General features: G+C 37.9%; 1 protein-coding gene across 3 annotated transcripts in view; it reads right to left on the reverse strand.

Annotated features, from left to right (window-relative positions):
* Positions 1-16172: 16172 nt before the first annotated feature.
* ORC5 (origin recognition complex subunit 5) overlaps positions 16173-21467 on the reverse strand; it is a 68476-nt gene continuing 63181 nt past the window's right edge. For all 3 annotated transcript variants that reach the window (XM_008149860.3, XM_054726319.1, XM_054726321.1), the window contains one exon: positions 16173-18400. In XM_008149860.3, the coding sequence (XP_008148082.1) occupies positions 18355-18400 (46 nt within the window). In that variant the 3' untranslated portion in view covers positions 16173-18354. The remainder of the gene's footprint in view (positions 18401-21467) is intronic.

The raw sequence follows: 21467 nt of genomic DNA on the forward strand, positions 1-21467 counted from the left end.
AGCACTTTCCTAGGTCATGACATAACATGGTGTGTGCATCCTGGTTCCTTACTATATGATACTCCGTAAAGGCAAGAATGAGGTCCCATTCATTTGTATATGCCCTGCACAGTGCCTGGCTGAAGAAATGGGTGCTTGATAAATATCTGTATATGGTAATATAGCTACTTTTCTCCTTAACAGAGAAGAGTTCTCATAATAGAAAGGTAGGAGAGAGACATATGAGTGGAGTTCCATGCTTTTTCACAGTAGCTGTTTCTCCTCTCCCAGGTCTGAACAATGTAAGTGGATTTCTTCAATCTCTTGCCCTGCCCTCAATTTTTCTTGTGAACACCTGGATAAGAGTCCGTGAATGCATGGACATTCACCTTGTGTCTGGATCTCCCAGGAATTCTATACTCTCATAACAGCCCAAACTCAATCTTCAGCAATTTGTTAAAACTGTTAGCTGTATTATTTTTACCAGCTTATTTGACACCCAGCATCTGATGCAGGTTAAGCAACTGCTCATGTTCTGGTCTTTCCAAGATCTCAAGCGACTTGGTTGCTCTGCCTCTTGAGCTTTCTGATGGGCTAAAGAGAGAGGTCATTTTTTTGTAGACTAATCTCTTTCTTGTTGTAAGGTTGAAATGCTCTTTCTTTATACACAGCTTTGATGTAGCAAATGCACTTTTTCAATACCCATCAGGAAGGAGAAACACATGCATTTCTGATTTATATATAATGGACAATTAATAAGAATTCCAGGGTTATGCTAATTCTCCTGTTCTGTTACAATATATCCAAAGGGACCTGAACCATCTGGATATTACATAAAACATATTGGTCCACTGTTTGATAACATGGTTATTAATTGGGCCTATTAAGCAAGAACTTGCAAGGAATCTGGATGCCTGGGTATGACAATACATGTCTCCAGGTGCTGGATAGGAAATAAGCCTCATGACAATTCAGAAGCCTCCCACATTGGTGTAATTTCAGGGGTTGATGGTCTGGGACATGATGTGACATCCCTTCCAAAGGTAAATTATTGCAAGTGTATCTCCTATTGCTACGTATAGGCTTCTTCAGATTTTGGAGGCAACATATACTCTTCCTACTCATTTATAAGTGATATGAAGGGCTGCTATTTCTGAGTGGGGAGCAGAGCAGGAAAGAAATCTGTAGTGGATCTAGGCTGTGGTACAAGCAACACCATTTCGTGGGCTGTACAACCCAGTAGATCCCATAGTAATAAGAGACCTACGAGAGAGAGGGATGCTGTCTGGCAAGTTCCAATAGCAGCCGTGTAGCAAAGACTCCCTTTGTTGAAACAAATAGCTCTTGGCATGCTACACTGTCTTGGTAGAAGCTAAGCATCTAACCATGGAACACCAAGTGTCACATGGCCAAAATTATCCATTGTGATGAACTGGGTACTCTCAGACCCACCAATTCACAAACACCTATCCACTTTTAAATGGAAGTGATACATCAGAAATCAATCTCAAATAGGACCAGAGCATAAGAAAGCACAGGAACAGTGGCCCAGATCCACTGTTGCACCAATGTCTCTCCCTCAGCTCGTACCTATGACTTCAGGGTGGGTTTCCCCAGGATCAATTGATGCAAGACAAAAAGGCTGGTTTCGTTTCATGGATGGGAAAGCTCTGTATGTTGCTGCAAGTTGAAAATAAACTGTTGTTGCACTAGAGCCCTACTCAGTGGGAGTAAAGGACACTGGTGAATGAAATCCTCCCAGTGGACAGTTTTGAGTGGTCATCACTTTATGTGGAGAGAGAAGTATAGACTCAGGTGTAAGGTTACACTCAGACTTAGCGGCAGTGGTGAATGGCTTGGCTAGTTGGTCAGAAGCCTACAAGGTACAAGATTAGAAACTCAAGGACAAGGATGTCTGCAGAAGAGGTATGTGGACAGCCCTATGAGAATGGGCACAGCCTGTGAGGATCTTCTGCACCCACTGCAGAGGATGCATTAATTCACCAAGTGAAAAGAAAGACTAGGTCAGACGATGTCAGCTAGCTTCTGTCCTCAGTTTTCCAGTGCCTGCACAATATGCTCAAGAATAACAGAGTCCAGCTATGCATGGGCCTAATAATACGGGTGGAGGGAGAGGAAAAGAATCCTAGGAGACCAAGTTCAAACTAGAGGAGGCTGAGTTAATCTTGAATTGGCCTGTTAGTTTCTACCATCAACAGAAGTGGGGGCTCAAAAGTTAATTTAGTTGTAAACAATAAAGCATGTAAATTTTTGCTTGGATTGCTTACTTCTAACCAATTTCTTACATGAGCTGACTTTGTGGTTTCCACTTGGTATTTTGCAAATTTAAAAGAAATTTACTCTAGTGTCAACACATTTGTAGGAAACAGCCTCTTTTGATGATCTCTCAGAAAGCATGGCTATTGCATGTAACAGATTGTTACACAAAATTTAAGGGTTCTAACAAATGGTCACATCTTGAATTGTAAAGCAATGTTAAAATTTCTGCTTGGCTATACCACCTACCCATACAGTAGCCCAGCTTACAGGCCATTTGGTGCTCTTGCCCTGATCCTCAGAATAAATTAAAAAATTCTTATTTTGTTATACAGAAGAGTTTAGTGATCTTTCTGCTGCCTTAATTCTTCCAAGGAACTCTAAGGATCTCATCTTCCTCCTCAACTTGTGCTCCTAACTACCCATCAAACTTTTTTCTTCCCTAAAAGGCATTCTGCAGGAACTATGTAGTAGACAATTGTACAAGTGGTACAAGTGGTAGTTATAATTATCACTATCATATAGTGTTTTGTAATAATGTTTTTTCTTTATTAAGGTATTACATATGTGTCCTTATTGCCCGATTGCCCCCCACCCTCCGACTCATGCCCTCACCTCCCTGGTGTCTGTGTCCATTGGTTAGGCTTCTATGCATGCATACAAGTCCTTTGTTGATCTCTCCCCCTTACCCCCACCCTCCCCTACATTCCCTCTGAGGTTTGATGGTCTGATCAATGCTTCTCTATCTCTGGATCTGTTTTTGTTCATCAGTTTATGTTGTTCATTATATTCCATAAATGAGTGAGATCATGTGATATTTATCTTTCTCTGAATGGCTTATTTCGCTTAGCATAATGCTGTCCAGTTCCATCCATGCTGTTGCAAATGGTAAGAATTCCTTTTTTTTTTTTTTTTTTTACCACAGCATAGTATTCCATTATGTAGATATACCACAGTTTTTTAATCCACTCATCTGCTGATGGGCACCCGGCTGTTTCCAAATCTTAGCTATTGTAAATTGTGCTGCTATGAACATAGGGGTGCATATATCCTTTCTGATTGGTGTTTCTAGTTTCTTGGGATATATTCCTAGAAGTGGGTTCACTGGGTCAAATGGGAGTTTCATTTTTAGTTTTTTGAGGAAACTCCATACTGTTCTCCACAGTGGCTGCACCAGTCTGCATTCCCATCAGCAGCGCATGAGGGTTCCTTTTTCTCCACATCCTCACCAGCACATGTCGTTTGTTGATTTGTTGATGATAGCCATTCTGACAGGTGTGAGATGGTACTGCATTTTCGTTTTGATTTGCATCTCTCGGATGATAGTGACTTTGAGCATATTTTCATGTCTCTTGGCCTTCCTTATGTTTCTTTCGAAAAGTATCTATTTAGGTCCGTTGCCCATTTTTTGATTGCGTTGTTCATCTTCCTTTTGTTAAGTTGTATGAGTTCCCTGTAAATGGTGGAGATTAAACCCTTATCAGTGATAACATTGGCAAATATGTTCTCCCATACAGTGAGCACTCTTGTTTTGTTGATGGTTTCTTTTGCTGTACAAAAGCTTTTTATTTTGATGCAGTCCCATTTGTTTTTCTACTTAGTTTCCATTGTCCTAGGAGCTGTATCGGTGAAGAAATTGCTTCGGCATATGTCTGAGATCTTGCTGCCTCTGGATTCCTTCAGTATTTTTATGGTTTCCCGTCTTATGTTTAAGTCCTTTATCCATTTTTAGTTTATTTTTGTGTATGGTGTAAGGTGGTGGTCTAGTTTCAATTTTTTTTGCATGTATCTGTTTAATTTTCCCAGCACCACTAGTTGAAGAGACTGTCTTGACTCCATTGTATGTTCTTGCCTCCTTTGTCAAATATTAATTGAGCATAGTGGTTTGGGTCGATTTCTGGGTTCTCTATTCTATTCCATATGTCTGTTCTTGTGCCAGTACCAGACATTTTTGAGAACAGTGGCTTTATAATAGTTTGATATCTGGTATTGAGATCCCACCTACTTTGTTCTTCTTTCTCAGGATTGCTGCAGCTATTTGGGGTCGTTTTTTTATTCCAGATGAATTTTTGGAGAGTTCTTTCTAGGTCTGTGAAATATGCCGTTGGTATTTTAATGAGGAGTACATTGAATCTATAGATTGCTTTGGGTAGTATGGACATTTTAATGATGTTGATTCTACCAATCAATGAACATGGTATGTTCTTCCATCTGTTTATGTCTTCCTCTATCTCTTTTTTCAGTGTCCTGTAGTTTTCCCAGTACAGGTCTTTTATTTCCTTAGTTAAGTTTATTCCTGGGTATCTTAATTTTTTTGGTACGATGATAAATGGGATTGTTGGGTTTTTTTTTTAGTCTTTCTTTCTGTAAGTTCACTATTGGTGTATAGAAATGCCATATACTTTTTTGGCGTTAATTTTGTATCCTGCTACATTGCCGAATTCATTTATTAAGTCTACTAATTTTTTTGATGGAGTCTTTCGGGTTTCTATGTGTCATGTCATTTGTGAACAAGGACAGTTTTACTTCTTCTTTTCCAATTTGGATGCCTTTTATTTCTTCTTCTTGTTTGATCGCAATGGCTACTACTTTCAGTCCTATGTCAAACAGCAGTGGTGAGAGTGGGCATCCCTGTCTTGTTCCTGTTCTTAGGGGAAATGGTTTTAGTTTTTGCCCATTAAGTATGATGTTGGCTGTGGGTTTGTCATATATGGCTTTTATTATGTTGAGGTATGATCCTTCTATTCTCACCTTGCTGAGTTTTTATCAAGGTTGTTAGATTTTGTCAAATGCTTTTTCTGTATCAATTGATATGACTATGTGATTTTTATCTCTCAATTTGTTTATGTGATGTATCATATTTATTGATTTGTTGATATTGTACCATCCTTGCATCCCCGGGATAAATCTTACTTGGTCATGGTGTATGATCTTTCTGATGCACTGCTGGATCCGATTTGCTAGAATTTCGTCGAGGATTTTGGCATCTATGTTCATGAGGGATATTGGCCTGCAATTCTCTTTCATTGTGTTGTCTTTATCTGGTTTTGGTATTAGGGTGATGCTGGCTTCATAGAAGAAGCTTGGAAGTGTTCCTTCCTCTTGAATTTTTTGGAATAGTCTGAGGATAGGTTTTAGTTCTTCCTTGAATGTTGGGTAAAACTCTCCTGTGAAGCCGTCTGGCCCTGGGCTTTTGTTTGCTGGAAGCTTTTTAATGACTGCTTCAATTTCTTCCATAGTTATTGGCCTATTGAGTTGTTTAGATTCTTCCTGATTGAGTTTTGGAAGGTTATATTTTTCTAGGAATATGTCCATTTCCTCCAGGTTGTCCAGTTTGTTGAAACAGAGTTGTTCATAGTATTTCTTAATCCTTTGTATTTCTGTGAGGTATGTTATCATCTTGCCTCTTTCATTTCTGATTTTGTTTGAGTCCTCTCTTTGGTTCTTGGTAAGCCTGGCTAGAGGTTCATCAATCTTGTTTATCCTTTCAAAGAACCAGCTCTTGGTTTCATTGATCTTTTGTATAGTTTTTTTGGTCTCTATGTCATTTATTTCTGCTCTGATCTTTATTATCTCCTTCCTTCTGCTCACTCTGGGCTTTTCTTGTTGCTCTCTTTCTAGTTCTTTAAGTTGTAGAGTTAGATGATTTACTACCATTTTTTCTTGTTTTTTTGAGGTAGGCCTGTAGAGCTATAAACTTCCCTCTCAGGACTGCTTTCATTGTGTCCCACAGATTTTGGATTGCTGTGTTTTCATTGTCATTCATTTCCAGGATGTTTTTAATTTCTTCTTTGATCTCTTTGGTAACTCAATCATTGTTTAATAGCATGCTATGCAGCTTCCAAGTGTGTGAATTTTTTTGTTTGTTTTTATTGTAGTTTATTTCTAATATTATGCCATTGTGGTCTAAAAAGATGCTTGATATGATTTCAATCTTCTTAAATTTGGAGATTTTGCTTGTGACCCAAAATGTGGTCTATCTTTGAAAATATCCCAATGTGCACTTGAGAATAACGTATAATCTGTAGCTTTGGGGTGAAATGTTCTGAAGATGTCAATTAAGTCCATCTGATCTAGTGAGTCATTTAGGATTGCTGTTTCTTTGCTGATTTTTTGTATAGAGGATTTATCCAGTGATGTCAATGGTGTATTGAAGTCCCCTACTATGATCATATTGTTGTCAATCTCTCCCTTGATATCTTCCAGGAGGTTTTTTTTTGTTGTTTTTGTTTTTTTTTTATGTATTTGGGTGTATCATATAGTTTTAAAAGTGAGAAATATGAGGAAAATAAAAAACAATTTCCATCTCAAAGGACAAATGTGTCCAGTAATCTAACTTTTGTCCTCATCTTCCTTACACAGGCTGCTCTTATTTACTGTATAATAATGATGAAACCATACTGAAGGTTTTAATCATTATACAGGGCTGTCCGTTGCACTCTGTTCTGCCTCCTACAGTTGTCCTGCTAATAACTGCCACTGTTCACAACAAAAATTAAAGACAGTGCAAAGTAATCCAACATCTGGAGCCAAAACTCCAAGCATGTCCTCTACTGAGTGTGATTTAGTGGTGGGTGTGTCAGGATTAGGGTAAAAATGTAACAAAAAATGAATGGCTGTTCCCAGGGAGGGGGATGGGGAGGTGGGAGAGTTAGTTACTAATAACCAAATAATACACACTTAGATCTATTTAGAAGAAACTTTTATATATAAAATGGAAAAATTCAGCATATAAACTTATTTATTTATTCTGAAAGGGAAAGTAAATGTTTGTATTAAGAATAGCTTTAAAACAAGCTTTAAAACAATGGGTTTTGAAATTTAAATAGCATATTTTATCTGTCAATTCAGTATTTAGAGGCCATTTTGTACAGGTTGGACATAATTAAATTGTTATATCTAAATCTATGACACACTCAGTCCTTTCCTGTCATTTTTCTTTTTAATATTTGTAATATTTCAAGGACCGGTTGAAATTTTTGCAATAAAAATTTAGTATTTGAAATTTTAGTATTTAAGTGAATCCCATCCTCCCATAGAAAAGACTGACCAAGGTTCCTTATGGTTTAGCAGCAACTCCCGGGGGCAGGAGTTCAGTCAGTGAATAGGAAGAATTTTCTAATCCAGAGGAGCCAACCATATTTCCTTTACGTACACTGTTCCATTATATGCTTCCATTTAGATACTGACAACCCCACACTGATATCTTCAGCCTGGGCTTCTACCCTGAACTTCAGTTTTGTCTATCTAACTGCCTCCTTGACATATCCACTTAGATACTTTGTAATTTCCAATTTACTAAGCCCACACCTGAACCCCTGATCTTTTCTCTTCTCCACTCTTCCAGATGCTCAGGTCAAAAACACTGGAGTCTACCTTGACTCTTTCTTTCAAAGTCAATATCCAATTAATTAGTATATGTAGACATTTCTTTCAAATTATATCCTGAATCTAACAACTTCTTACCACCTCCACTATTAACACCCTTCCCTGAACCACCATTATCTTTCATTTGGATTATTTTAGTAGCCTTCTCATCACCCTTCCTCCCTCACCCTTATCACCCTGAACGCCTATCTCAGTATAGCACTCAGTGAGCCAGATTACAGATCCAATCAAAACCAGATCACGTGGCTCCTATGCTCAAAACTCCCCATCTCACACAGAATAATAACCAAGGCATTAAAATATCAGACATTTCTCTTAGAAATATTTTTTTTCTGATATATCACCTCAGGCAAGGAAAACAAAAGAAAAAAATGAGACTACATCAAACTAAAAAGTTTTTGCACCGCAAAGGAAACCATCAACAAAATGAAAAGACAACCCTCTGAATGGGGGAATATATTCACCAATGATACCTCTGATATGGGTTAATATCAAAATTTTATAAAGAACTTATAAAACTCAACACCAAAAAAACAATCAAAGGACCTAAATAGACACTTCTCCAAAGAGAACACGCAGATGGCCAATAGACATAAAAAGATGCTCAATGTCACTAATCATTAGAGAAATGCAAACTAAAACCACAATATCATCTCATACCTGTAAGAATGGCTACCATCAATAAATCAACGAACAAGTGCTAGCAAGCATGTGGAGAAAAGGGAACCATAGTGCAATGTTGGTGGGGATGAAGATTGGTGCAGCCACTGTGGAAAGCAGTGGAGTTACCTCAGTTCTGGGAATATCTCCAAAGAAACCAAAACACTGATTTGAAAGAATGTATGTACCCCTATATTAATTGCAGTGTTATTTAAAACTAGAGGCCCGGTGCATGGAATTTGTGTACGGAGGGGGGAGTGTCCCTCAGCCCAGCCTGCACTCACTGGGATCGGGCCTAAATAGGCAGTCGGACATCCCTCTCACAATCCAGGACTGCTGGCTCCCAAACACTCACCTGCCTGCCTGCCTGATTGCCCCTAACCGCTTCTGCCTGCCAACCTGATCACTCCCCCTAACCACTCCCCTGCCAGGCTGATCAATGCCTAACTCCTCCCTTGCTGGCCCGATTGCCCCTAACTGCCCTCCCCTGCTGACCTGGTTGTCCCCAACTGCCCTCCCCTGCAGGCCTGGTTCCCCCAACTGCCTTCCCCTGCAGGCCTGGTCCCCCCTAACTGCCCTCCCTTGCAGGCCTGGTTGCCCCCAATTGCCCTCCCATGCTGGCCTGATCGCCCACAACTGCTCTCCCCTGCTGGCCATCTTGTGTCCACACATAGGAGTGGCCATCTTGTGTGTTGAAGTGATGGTCAGTTTGCATATTACCTCTTTATTAGATAGGATAGCCAAGATTTGGAAGCAGCCCAAGTGCCCATCTGTAGATGAGTAGATAAAAAAGTTGTGGTATATTTACACAATGGAATACTGCTCAGCTGCAAAAAAGAAAATCTTATCCTTTGCGACAGTATGGATGGACTTGGAGATCACAATGCTAAGTTGAAATAAGCCAGTCAGAGAAGGACAAGTACCATATGATTTAACTCATAGGTGGAATCTAATGAACAAAATAAAGTAACAAAATAGAAACAGACTCATAGATAGAAAACAGAATGACAGCAGTGAGAGGGGAAGGGGAAGTGGGGCTGGGTGAAAAAGGTGAGGAGATTGAGCAAAAAACAAACATACCAACAAAAAATTACCTCATCGACACAGACAACAGTATGGTGACTGCCAGAGAGAAAGGGAGATGGGGGGTGGTAGAAGAGGATAAAAGGGGGATAAATGGTGATGGAGAGACTTGACTTGGGGTGGTGGACACACAACACAATATACAGATGATGTATTATAGAACTGTACACCTGAAACCTATAGAATTTTATTAATGAATGTCACCCCAATAAATTCACATAAAAGTGTAATTTACTAAAAAACAAAACAAAAAAAGAACCAAGGTTTTTCAATTCCTGCAAGGCCATACATGGCCTGGCCCCCATTACCTCTCTGATCCTATCTCATACCACAGTTGCTTTTGCTTCCTGTGCTCCAATGACATTGACCTTCTTATAGCCACAGCTCCTGAGCTTTAGAAGGAAGGAAGCAAAGATACTTGGTGGGGTAGAAGGACAACCAGCGGTCACTACCACAACAATCCAAATTTTGAAATGACATGAAATATATTCCATCTATTTCACATGAAAGTATTATTTTCAGCCTATATATCCTGTGTGGTAATTTAATTCATGTTTGCAAATTTTTGACACTCCTTCTATAAAGAGGTGGGTCTAATTCCCTTCCCTTTCAATATAACTAGGCCACAATCACTGCTTAAACACAATGCAGAAAAAGTGATGCTATGTAACTTCTGGTGCTACATTAGACATGGCCATGCAGCATCTGCCAGTTTCTCTTGGGATGCTGGCTTTCTGAATCTAGTCATCATACCAGGAGGAAGTGGGGAGAACACATGGAGACCACACATTGGTGTTCCAGGTGAGAGGCACCAGTCAGCATCAGCCTCCAGACAAGAGCCAGCCTTCACGTGACTCCAATTCCATTGTCAAGTTGCTGTCTGGAGCCACGCCCTGCCCAAACTGCAGTTTCATGGATCAAAATATAAATGATTGTTGTTTTTAGGCCATTAAGAGTGGGGTGGTTTGTTATTCAGCAACAGATAAATGGAACATTCTGTTTCAGTGCTATCTTGATTCAAATTTCTATAAGTTAGCATCTGTTTCACTGTCCTCCTCATTCCATACTTCAATTTTTTTGACTCTCTTTCCTCACTTTAGAGTTTCTTTTGTTCTTCCTCCTGTTTTATTACCATGATAAGCATTTCTTTAAAAGATACATATTGGCCACACATATTTGAGGATTAGTTTTTGATGTTTTTCATTATGTTGATGTAGTTTCACATTTCAACTACTTGTATATAAATGACTTTTTAAAAAACTTTATTCACTCTAAATATTTTTGGTGAAACTTCAATCTTAATTCTCCAACCAATCCTATTTCACAGGCTGCTATGATTGCCACTGGACCCCACCAGACCTGTCTTTTCTTTCTCGGTATAAAAGACAATTACATTTGTCTTTAAATCATAAGAACAATATAGCAACTAGAAGTAAATATACCAAAACTTGCACTAACACGTAGTCAACATTTTTCAATTAAAGAAAGACTGATATAGAAACAGCAGGAGTTCTATTTTAGCATGCTTTCTCATTGATGTTTACGAGGTTAGTGCATCTCAGTTCCTCTGAGGCTCTCTTCATTGCCAAGTGAATGAATCCCATTAAGTCAGTGGTTCTCAACCTTTCTAATGCCGCGACCCTTTAATACAGTTCCTCATGTTATGGTGACCCCCAACCATAAAATTATTTTCGTTGCTACTTCATAACTGTAATTTTGTTACTGTTATGAATCGTAATGTAAATATCTGTGTTTTCCGATGTCTTAGGCTCTACAGCAGCGGTTCTCAACCTGTGGGTCCTGACACAATATACCAATGATGTATTATAGAACTGTACACCTGAAATATACAACACAATTTACAGATCTGTAGAGTCTAAGACCATCTGAAAACACAGATTTTTACATTACGATTCATAACAGTAGCAAAATTACAGTTATGAAGTAGCAATGAAAATAATTTTATGGTTGGGGGTCACCACAACATGAGAAACTGTATTAAAGGGTCACGGCATTAGAAAGGTTGAGAACCACTGTATTAAGTGAATCTAAAGAGAGTTAAGAAATTCCAGAAACACCTGAGTCAGAATAATGCCTCTATTACAATTAATCTTTGAACAATGGAGGGGTTAGGAGACAGCAACTCCCTACTCCCACTCCATTCAGTTGAAAATCCACACATAACTTTTGACTCCCCAAAACTTAACTAGTAATAGCCTACTGTTGACTGGAAGCCTTATCAATAACAAACAGTAGATTAACATATTTTTATGTTATATGTATTAAATATTTTTACAATAAAGCTAAAGAAAATGTTATTGAGACAACCATAAGGAAGAGAAAATGCGGACCTATATTTTATACATTTATGACATATCTAACTTTTCCTTAATTTTTTCAATATTTCTAGGCTGTGCAGTTTGTCTGTAAGTTTTTTCCCCTCAAATTGTTGCAAATCTCCAGAAATTTTCCAATATATTGAAAAAAATCCACAAATAAGTGGACCTGTGCAATTTAAACCCATTTTGTTCAAAGGTCAACTGTACTATGAAAGTCAGCTGAAAAGTAATGAAATTGTGTTTGGATCTAACATTCTTCACAGAACTAAAACTCTAAGTGGGCTTGGTTTTTCGTTGTAAGACCATATAGTACATGGCACTTAGCCCAGGTTGGTCTCTTACTGCTGCTTCATGCACTGAAGGGAATGAGCTTCACATGAATAGTGGAGAATTGTTACTTTAAAAAATTAACTTTCAGTTGAACTGCAATAGTTATAACCACCTTATATATATTTTCTTTAAATCATTTCCAGATGGTTTCTCCCTCACCACATCATGGATACTATAAGAACTAAGACCTTTAACTCACTAAATGGCCACCTTTATTCTGATGACTCCTAGAGTTTACACTTTGTAGTAACTCTGATCTCTAACCTAAATCCAACCACCTACTTTATATTACTACTTGGATAACTCATAAGCACATCAAGGGCAAAATGTCTAAAGTTGAACTCATGATCTTCCTCACGCCATAGACCTAACTTCTCCCCCAGGATTTCCTATCTCCAGAATAGCTGTATCAATGCTGATAGTACCTGTTGTCCAGGCCAGAAATCTGTATCTCCTAAATCCAATACAATGCCTGGCTCATAGCCAGTACTTAGTATTTGTTGAAAGATTAATACTTGTGTGAAAACTGTGGTTAAATCAGACTCGCAACTCCTTCACAGACCAAGGAAATGAATGATTTATCCAAAACCCAAGCTGATCTTTCCTGGCTTTAAAAATCCAAGCTCTTTCCATCATGCCAAAGCCACTAGTATTTATTCAAACAGTTGAATGCCTTCTAAAATTCCCATGATTACTGTGCATCAACATGCAGTTAAATGAATGAATTGATTATAATTTTCTCTGCTCTACCAAATTTCTAGTTCTCATACTGTGCTTCTTGAATGTGTCACTGCTGAAAAATGAACACTAACTGTGTATTTAAGGCATTTAATGGCAAATTTGAGTGAACTGTTGCTATCTTGATAGAAAAGATTTCTTTGAGCTCTACTGAGCATTTTGTGTCAGCAGACTGAAATTACATGCAAAATTATCTAAACTATTCACATATGATAGGCAGTCACACTTTGTAGCAGATGAAGCCTTCAAAAAGGTAGGAACTGAAGCTGAATAATATCAGCCTCTGGTCTAATTACCTCCAAGTCTCTGTTCATAGCTAAAGGCATGAAATGCAAAAAATTATGGTACACAATAGTGTGAGGCATCAGGTAGCAAGGGAGGACACTATTATAGCCCTGGCTGCACACATGGGCAGTTGCTGTACTTCATCTACTATTTTAGAGAACTACTAAGTACTTATGTGATAAAGGATCATTATTCCTGGATTTGGTCCATTACTTTTCTTTGTGTAGTAAAGCTGAGTGGTGCAGACTTTGGAGGGGCTAAGGAGGCTTCCTCCCTGAGGATTCATGCCCCAGACCAGCTTAATTACATTAAATTTATTTGAGGTACATCACTAATTGTCTAGACATCATACCTGAGGGCAAACAATGTAATTCTTCAGTCACCTGTTTTTGATTCAATCATTCTCAGATGAGGGTTTTGACTATTCAACAAGATCCTGAAAAAGAAGTAATGAAATCTGCATGTGGATTAAAACCCACTACATAAGCCTTCCATTCCAAAAATAACCATATACCAGGCACTGTATCGATTTAAATAATTCCAAAATTGCTCTCTCTCTCCTGTTGGCGATAGATTGGTTAAAGATGGGCTGCATTGAAGAAGAAAGACCTGGCTCTTCAGCACCGTGACCAACCCAGAAGTGTTATTTGAAAGCCTCTATTACATCTGCGGCAGATCTGGACATTCTCAGTAGGAATGGTTACAGGCTGACAGGACCATAAAGGCAGAGATGATGCTAGACAGTTGATAGATCCTGTAGTTCAACTTCATCCCAGATAGAAGCTGGATTCATCTGATATCAGGGAAATGAAATTTCTGGAGACCAAAACTAGATCTGAGTTTCTTTCTAGAAACTTCTTTCCCAGCCTTGAAACTCTTGGGTGCTATGAGTCCTGGATATACAAGAGATGATGACATTTTTCTTTTATGTATGAAGGTGGAAGCTGACTTTTCTCACTGGAAATGGTTTGTAGAATCAACTTGCAAAAACATGAGGATTTCTTTTATCATCCTAAGGTTCTTTGCTAGATTGTAAACTTCATGAAAGCAGGATAAATGGTGATGGGGAAAAAAAGGTTTTTTAAAAAACATTAAGAAAATAATTCCAAAATTTTAAACAAGAAATAATTTTTATAGGTACAGTTAGGTAAGAGTACCTCTTCTTTTTAGTTGAAATGTTACCATATTCTCACTTTCTTTCTAGGCCACAAATAAATCCTATATAATTATATAATAAAAGCCTAATATGCTAAGTAGCTGGTTGACTAGACAGCCGTTCAACCAATTAAAGCTTAATATGCTAATGATATGCTAAGGCTGCTCAACCATTCGCTATGACATGCACTGACCACCAGGGGGCAGACGCTCCAACTGGTAAGTTAGCTTGCTGTTGGGATCCAGCCAATTGGGACTGAGTGAGATAGGCCAAAATGCCCTGGAGCCCTCCCGCAGTCCCTCCCCAGCCCCAATAGTGCACCGGTGGGGTCCCTTGGCCTGGCCTGCACCCTCTTGCAATCCGAGAGCCCTTGGGAGATGTCGGAGAACCCGTTTTGGCCCGATCCCACAGGCCAGGCCGAGGGACCCCACTGGTGCACTAATTCATACACTGGGCCTCTAGTATTTCACAATAACAATATCTAACATTTATTGAGCAATTATTATGTGACAGGTACCTTAGTAAATTCAGAATTTCTTGACCTCAGCACTACTGACACTGTAATCCTGATAATTCTGTTGTGGGATATGTGTTTAAGAGGTTTAGCTACATCCAGGCCTCTAACCTCCCACTTGCACCTACTTGTGACAAAAATGTCTCCAGAAATTATAAATGTTCCCTGGATGGCAAACTGCCCCTAGTTGAGAACTATTGCCTTAAATATATAGTTTATTTAATCCTCTAAACAACCCCACAAAGTAGTTCTATCCTCCACTGTACAGGTGAGAAAACAGGCAGAGAGATTCAATAACTTGTCTAAAGTCACACAGCCTGTAGGAGATACAACCAGGATTTGATACAAGTGAGTCTGACTCCAAGAGCCCTCTTAACTGCTGCCCTAGGAACTTGATCCCTTTCTGACTTTAGGGCTTAAAAAGAAGAGGTTTTTTGGTTCACAATCCCTCGAGTTATTAAAAAGGAATTGCTTCAGCGGTGAATTCAGGGATTGAAATTGACCTAATAAAGGGAAGAGGAAGTAATGTCTCCACCTCACTATGTATACCTGGGTCATGGTAATTGAAAGAAGACATTTTAAAAAGGATTAACCGCGTACAAAAAAATCTAAAAACCCACAGCTTGGTAACCTTCTTCTTCTACTACATCACTTTTAGCTAGGTAGAATAGATGCCCAGTATAATTTAAGAACTTCCTCCCTTAAAGGAAATATCTGACCCACCAACCAGCATAATTCCCATAGAGAAATCATTTGCAGATGACCCTTGTAAAATGCTAATATCCATATTATGCTCTGTTAGTCTTCATTTAAATAAATAAATCAAATTAGTGAGTTATTTAGCAGCCATTAGAAGTAAATTACAAAACAGGAAAGTTCTGATTGATGGCCTAGTCAGGGGCAGAGAAAATCTGGTTACAAGGTATTTTGCAGCATAGCTCAGTGTGGGGCATAAGGGACAGGCAACGTGCTAGGCAGTGGACAGGTGGCCAACAGTGAGGAAAAGCCATGGAGAGTCACAAGAAACTGCCTTTCTGTCCTCCCTAGTTCCCTATTTGACAATCTCTGCCCCTCCCCCCTCCTGATATTCTAGTCCTTCACTTGAAATGGAGACTGGTCCCAGCCTATCCAAAAAGCCTGCAGAGCAGACCTACCACTTTATAGCAAACTATGAGGGCTGAACACTTTCCCAAATGGCATTGCTCTTCCAGGAATCAGCTACCCAAACTGTCAACCAAGCATAAATGAATCTGACTGTGCTAAAATTAAAAATAGCAAAATTTTATTTAAGGGTTTGCAAATCAGAAACACTACCAGGTAATACCCAGAGTGTTATCAGTGGAAGTGGGGGATCCCTTTCCCCACTGGGTGTAGAGGGTCGGGTTTTTATGGTACCTTGAAAAAAAAATTTTTTTAAATCTCACACGGGAGAATAAATGATTTTTATTTGCATGTAGTTATATCCCACGGTTTCCAAAGTCCCATTTACCTTAATCCAGTCCTGGAAGAGGTGCATCTAGGAATCCAGCAGAACTAAACACAAACCCAGTGTTCAGAGTTTCCTTTCCATGGTGGAGAGTCTGGCAGAGCATTAGGCTAATTCCAGTCCATCAGTCCATGATATGTGGGGTCCACAAGGCTGTAGGCCATTGGGCGAGTGCAGAGCTTTAACAGCCCTGCAAGCCAGGAGTCAGGCGTCAGCAGCAAGAGCCAGACGAAACCTCTTTGTTTAGGAGTTTAGATATTAAATCTTCCTGCTCTTGCAGTGGCCATGCCTCTATGCCTACTCTTGCCAATGCTCTGTTCCCAGGTATGACTGACAAGCACTCTCTCCCCTTTAGAATTTACTGGGCATGCATATAATATTCAGCCTTCCCTCTCTTCCTTTCCAGTTAATTAATAACTGGGTTAAATTATAAGGATATCAAGAGTGTTTCAAAGAAAAGAGAAAAATTGAGAGCTCTTAACAGTAAAAAGTATATTCTTGAGAAAGAAAAAAAAAATCAGTCCTGCATTCTTAGCTTCTGGATTGGTCCAAAATGGTAATCTTTGTCTGGTGGTCTGGATAATGGATGTCAGGTGATCTGAATAATAGGTGTCAGGTGGTCTGGACACATGAACATTCTTTCCTAAGTTCTTCAGAGAATGATCTACATACAGGATATATATATAGACATTGATAGACTACTAAAAAATTCAAATTTTAAGTCCGCAAGCTAAAGCAAGGATACAATCGTTTTCTCTTGCTTCAACCTACTTCACTTTAGTAATTTAGCAGCTTGACTATAATGACTCCATTTTATTTCTTGACTCTTTCCTCACTACTTTAATGACACATGGATTTCTATGTGCAGGAAACCTAAGCCTGCATTTGCAATGCACATGGCTTTACCCTGATTCTGGCTTCTCTAAACATCTTGTAGAACAAAAAATTTAACCATCTTATGAGGAACAAGAGACTCAGGGTGTGAGTGCTCTATCACTAATTGTGGATGTCATCTTTTGGGCAAGAAAGTCTACCCTTGCTGTCTTATGTAGGGAGAAACAAAGGAAGTCCAGTTTTTTCCCCTCTATTCATTACCACTAAATAAATAAATGTAAGTAGACAAATACTTGTTTTCTTTGATCCAGAAAGTGTCAGATAACCACTACATTTTTAAAAGACTTCCTATCCGGGAGTGCTCACTGTGAGCCTTTTTCTTCAAGAAAGGAACGAGAGAGTAAAATGCCACTGAAATTTAAACTAGGCTCTATAATTAAGCACTTTAAATCTGCGCAAAACAATTTTCAATTATTCAAATGCTAACAGAAAGCTGCTTTAAAAATACGAACAGACAAGAAAATCAGCCCTAATGTTCATTGATCCAACAGGAAAAAAATTTATTGTGGAACTTTAAAGTTCAATGATTAAAAAAAGAAAACTATCATGAGTATTTAAAAAGCTAGATTGGGTGGTTAATGGCAAGAATGACCAGATAAACCTCATACAAGCACCCTAGTTAAAGTAGGCTTAGAGATGGAAAGTTGGCCTAGATCTGATCAAACTATCCTGGCCTTTTAAGAAAAGCAGGGTGAAAGATACGCACGTACAAGCTTGGATTTTTTTTAAAAAGCACACCTCTATTTATTATATTTTGCAACTATGATCTTTTAAAACAGTGGCCTTAGGAAAATCTGCTCTGGCAAGCAAGTGCAGAGGCTCCTGTGGAGAGGAAGTAGAAAGACTGGGCTTATATACAAGGGCTGCTGGCACCTTCAAAGCGCAGGGGATGGTTCACAGCAAAATGTAGTCCTAAGTAAATGGGTTTCAGGCAATTTCAGTGTTAAGATAACATCATTAAGAGTAGAACAGATTGTGCTCAAACCCTGCTGTTTATAATTAACACATTGCTTCCAAATACTCCAGGGCCCCTGGTAAATAGTCTTCTGCTCACATCCACCCAGACCAATCAGAGTATTTTCATCAGATTCCATGCTGGGCCAGCACCTGTCTGGACAAATCCAGTAGAGCCAAAGAACTCCTCTCCCTGGCCAGCTAAGTAGTTGGATGAACACAGCTTGGCTTAGTCATTGTCACAGTGTCCATATGGCTTTGAAGCTTGTTTTCACAAGAAATCATACAAGTATTTTATTATGTCAAAGTTCACCGTCCTATAAACAAAAACAGATAATAGGTTAGCATCCTCACCCCCCAGACTGCTCAGCTTTACATGCATGATTCTGGGAAACACATGCAAAATATAATTCACAACTGATGGTGAATAATCCTATGGTGCTGTCAAAAGCACCATGATAGAATTGACATTGATTTTTCAAAATGTAACTAGGAAAAGAGTTTCTTTAAAAAGTTTATTTTCCCTCTCATGAAGCTTGTTTTTCTAATAAAAGGAAATGCAGTTAGAACTATTCAACATTCTGCATTTCAATTATACTACAGAAAGTTTAGATTTCATTTGAAAGCTATTTGCTTTTTGTCTAATAACCAGAAAAAAGTAATTAGAGATGCAAAAGTATTTAAATCTTCTTTGCTTTTGAATACTGTTTATCTTCCAAAACACCTGTTTTATCATTACAGAATGCATAGCTCATCTGTCCTCATTTGTAGTTTTCATTCTTTTCAATCTTTTAACACTGGCTGACCTGTGTGTGTATTGTAACTAAATCTGTATGATCCAAGAATATGCTACAACAGACGATGTGAATGTATATTTTTGTACTCTGGTAGCAGGCAGAATAAAATAGCAGGGAGAGAAAGACATATAATTATTTTCCTTTCTCCAAACTCATTCTTCACTATAAATATTCAGACTTAGAGGTTTATTATTTGAATAAATGGTCAAAATAATTAGATATAATGATCTAGCAATAAGTATAAAATTAAAGCCTTAAAGTATTCAATTCTACAAAAATAATCATCCATGTGAGAATAGCCTTCTAAAGATTCACTAATTGCATGCTCTTATTTATTAAATCATCACCAATTAATGTTTTTGTCTATCATTTTATAATATACTTTCTAAAAATGTTTCTAAGCAAATGACTGACATCAAATATTTTTTAAAATTTGGAATGTGGAAGTATAGATACTGCTTATGAAAAAAACATTTAAAAATAGCTGAAATGAGATTCTATGGATATTGTGGTACCTAATGGTGGACTGAAAAATACCTTAATTGTCTTATTACAACTGTGCCTCTCTGAAGAATACTTAACCTTTCCAAATGCATAAAAACACTGCCAAAACAATCTTATTATAACTAGCAGTAATAAAACAACTAAAAATAGGTACTAAAAATTTTTAAATCTTATCTCAGGCATAAAACCACAAAAGATATAGTTATATACCATAAAAGCTATTTTAGTTTTATGTGTTTTTCTTTCATTCAGTTCTAGAACACCTCCAACCCCTACCTTGGTCAAAATTACTAGCAACAAGGTACCACTAACAAATCACTTAAAAACAAAACAAAACATGGTATTGGTTGAAAAGATGTGTTTCAGAGGATCTTAGAAGAAAACATAGTAGTTATTTTTAACCACAGGTAAAAAGGGGAGTAAAATTTGTACATCTCTCCAGGCACCTTTCCCCATAATGACTGGATCTTAAGGTTATAATCCTTAAGTGATAAGGTAAACTTAATGCTGTTTTAATGTCATTTTTCTTTGGCATTGGGTAAAAAAGAAAGTTTAGAAGCTAAAGATTAAAATAATTTAACTTCCAATACTATGGGATTAGAAGACATTTGATAGAATATTACATAGCCATACAAAATGATCAATATGAAGAGATATCTACATTAAGAGGGGAAAGGAGAACAGAGAATTGTACTATGTTGTGACAGCGAAGGATAATTGTTTGTATAATGGACTGAAACTAGAAGAGAAAAAAAAACAAATTAAAATATTTGTTACTGGTAGGACTCCTTATTTTACTTAGTAATCTATTTGTCTAACTATAGCACAGTTGTGCAATAAAATTTTTTTTAATAGAACGAATGAACTGATTTAAAAATACTAAGCATTTAAATGTATTCATTTATAAAAGCTGCATTATATTCTACTCTGCTTTGCCACTGGGAAGTATTCAAGCAAACTGAATCAAACAGTTAAAAACTTTTTATTAAAAACTAAATTAATCAGGAAAAGGATATGTAAGATCATTCCCTTAAAAAACGTTTGCTGCTCAACATGTATGACTACCTTTCTCTATCGTCCCTCCATCCCCAATATAAACAGATGACTTGGCAACTGATCCCCAAATATATTATTCTAAGACATGGAAGAATTTGACAGAATAGCCACAAGGGCAACATCAAAAATTATGTAACATATTCCAAAGATAACTTTGTGCTTTAAGGACTTGAAGACAAACAATTCACATTAAAGAAAGTTTGTTTGCTTTTTTAAAGTATATTTATATTGATTTCAGAGAGGAAGGGAGAGAGGGAGAGAGATACAGAAACATCAATGATGAGAATCATTGATCAGCTGCCTCCTGCATGCCGCCTACTGGGGATTGAGCCCATAACCCTGGCACGTGCTGTTGAAGGTCACCGCTCAACCACAGACCCCCACCAGCTGGCCTAAAGAAAGTTTAACTTACAAAGGGAGTTATGTACTCTGCAAGTACTTTCTCTCATTTTTCATGGTTTCAGATGCATATCTCTATATATAAAAGGCTAAGGGACTGACCATCCGTTCATCTGACCATCCAACCGATTAACCCAACCGAACAGTACATATGATGCGCACTGGCAATTTAAAAATAAACATTGACTCACACATGCATGATACATATAAAGCTCTTGCTGGTGCCAATCTAGACAGAGTAGGAATATTCCTACCTGAACCCGTTTTCAGACATGGTCAGTTATACATTGCTTTCTTTCAAGTTCAAAGAGCATGTGATGTTAAAGTTAAATTTGTAAATTCTCCATCACAAGGGAAATTAGTTAAGCACTCTGAAAATGTTGTTACTCTTAATGTGGTATACAGGGAGATATTAGAATAAGTTCAATCAGTTTATCAGTCATTGTTTTTATCAGTGTTATTTGTATATCATGTTTTGTTGTTTTTATATCTTGTTTTGTTGTTGTTATATCATGTTGTTATTTCTTCTAATTCATTTCCTTTCAATGTGCATGAATCCATGCACTGGGCCACTAGTTAGATTCATATAAAGACATTTTTAAGTTTTTGGGATAATTTTTATATAGAC

This window comes from Eptesicus fuscus, chromosome 14 (assembly GCF_027574615.1).
Source record: "Eptesicus fuscus isolate TK198812 chromosome 14, DD_ASM_mEF_20220401, whole genome shotgun sequence".
Taxonomy (NCBI): Eukaryota; Metazoa; Chordata; class Mammalia; order Chiroptera; family Vespertilionidae; genus Eptesicus; species Eptesicus fuscus.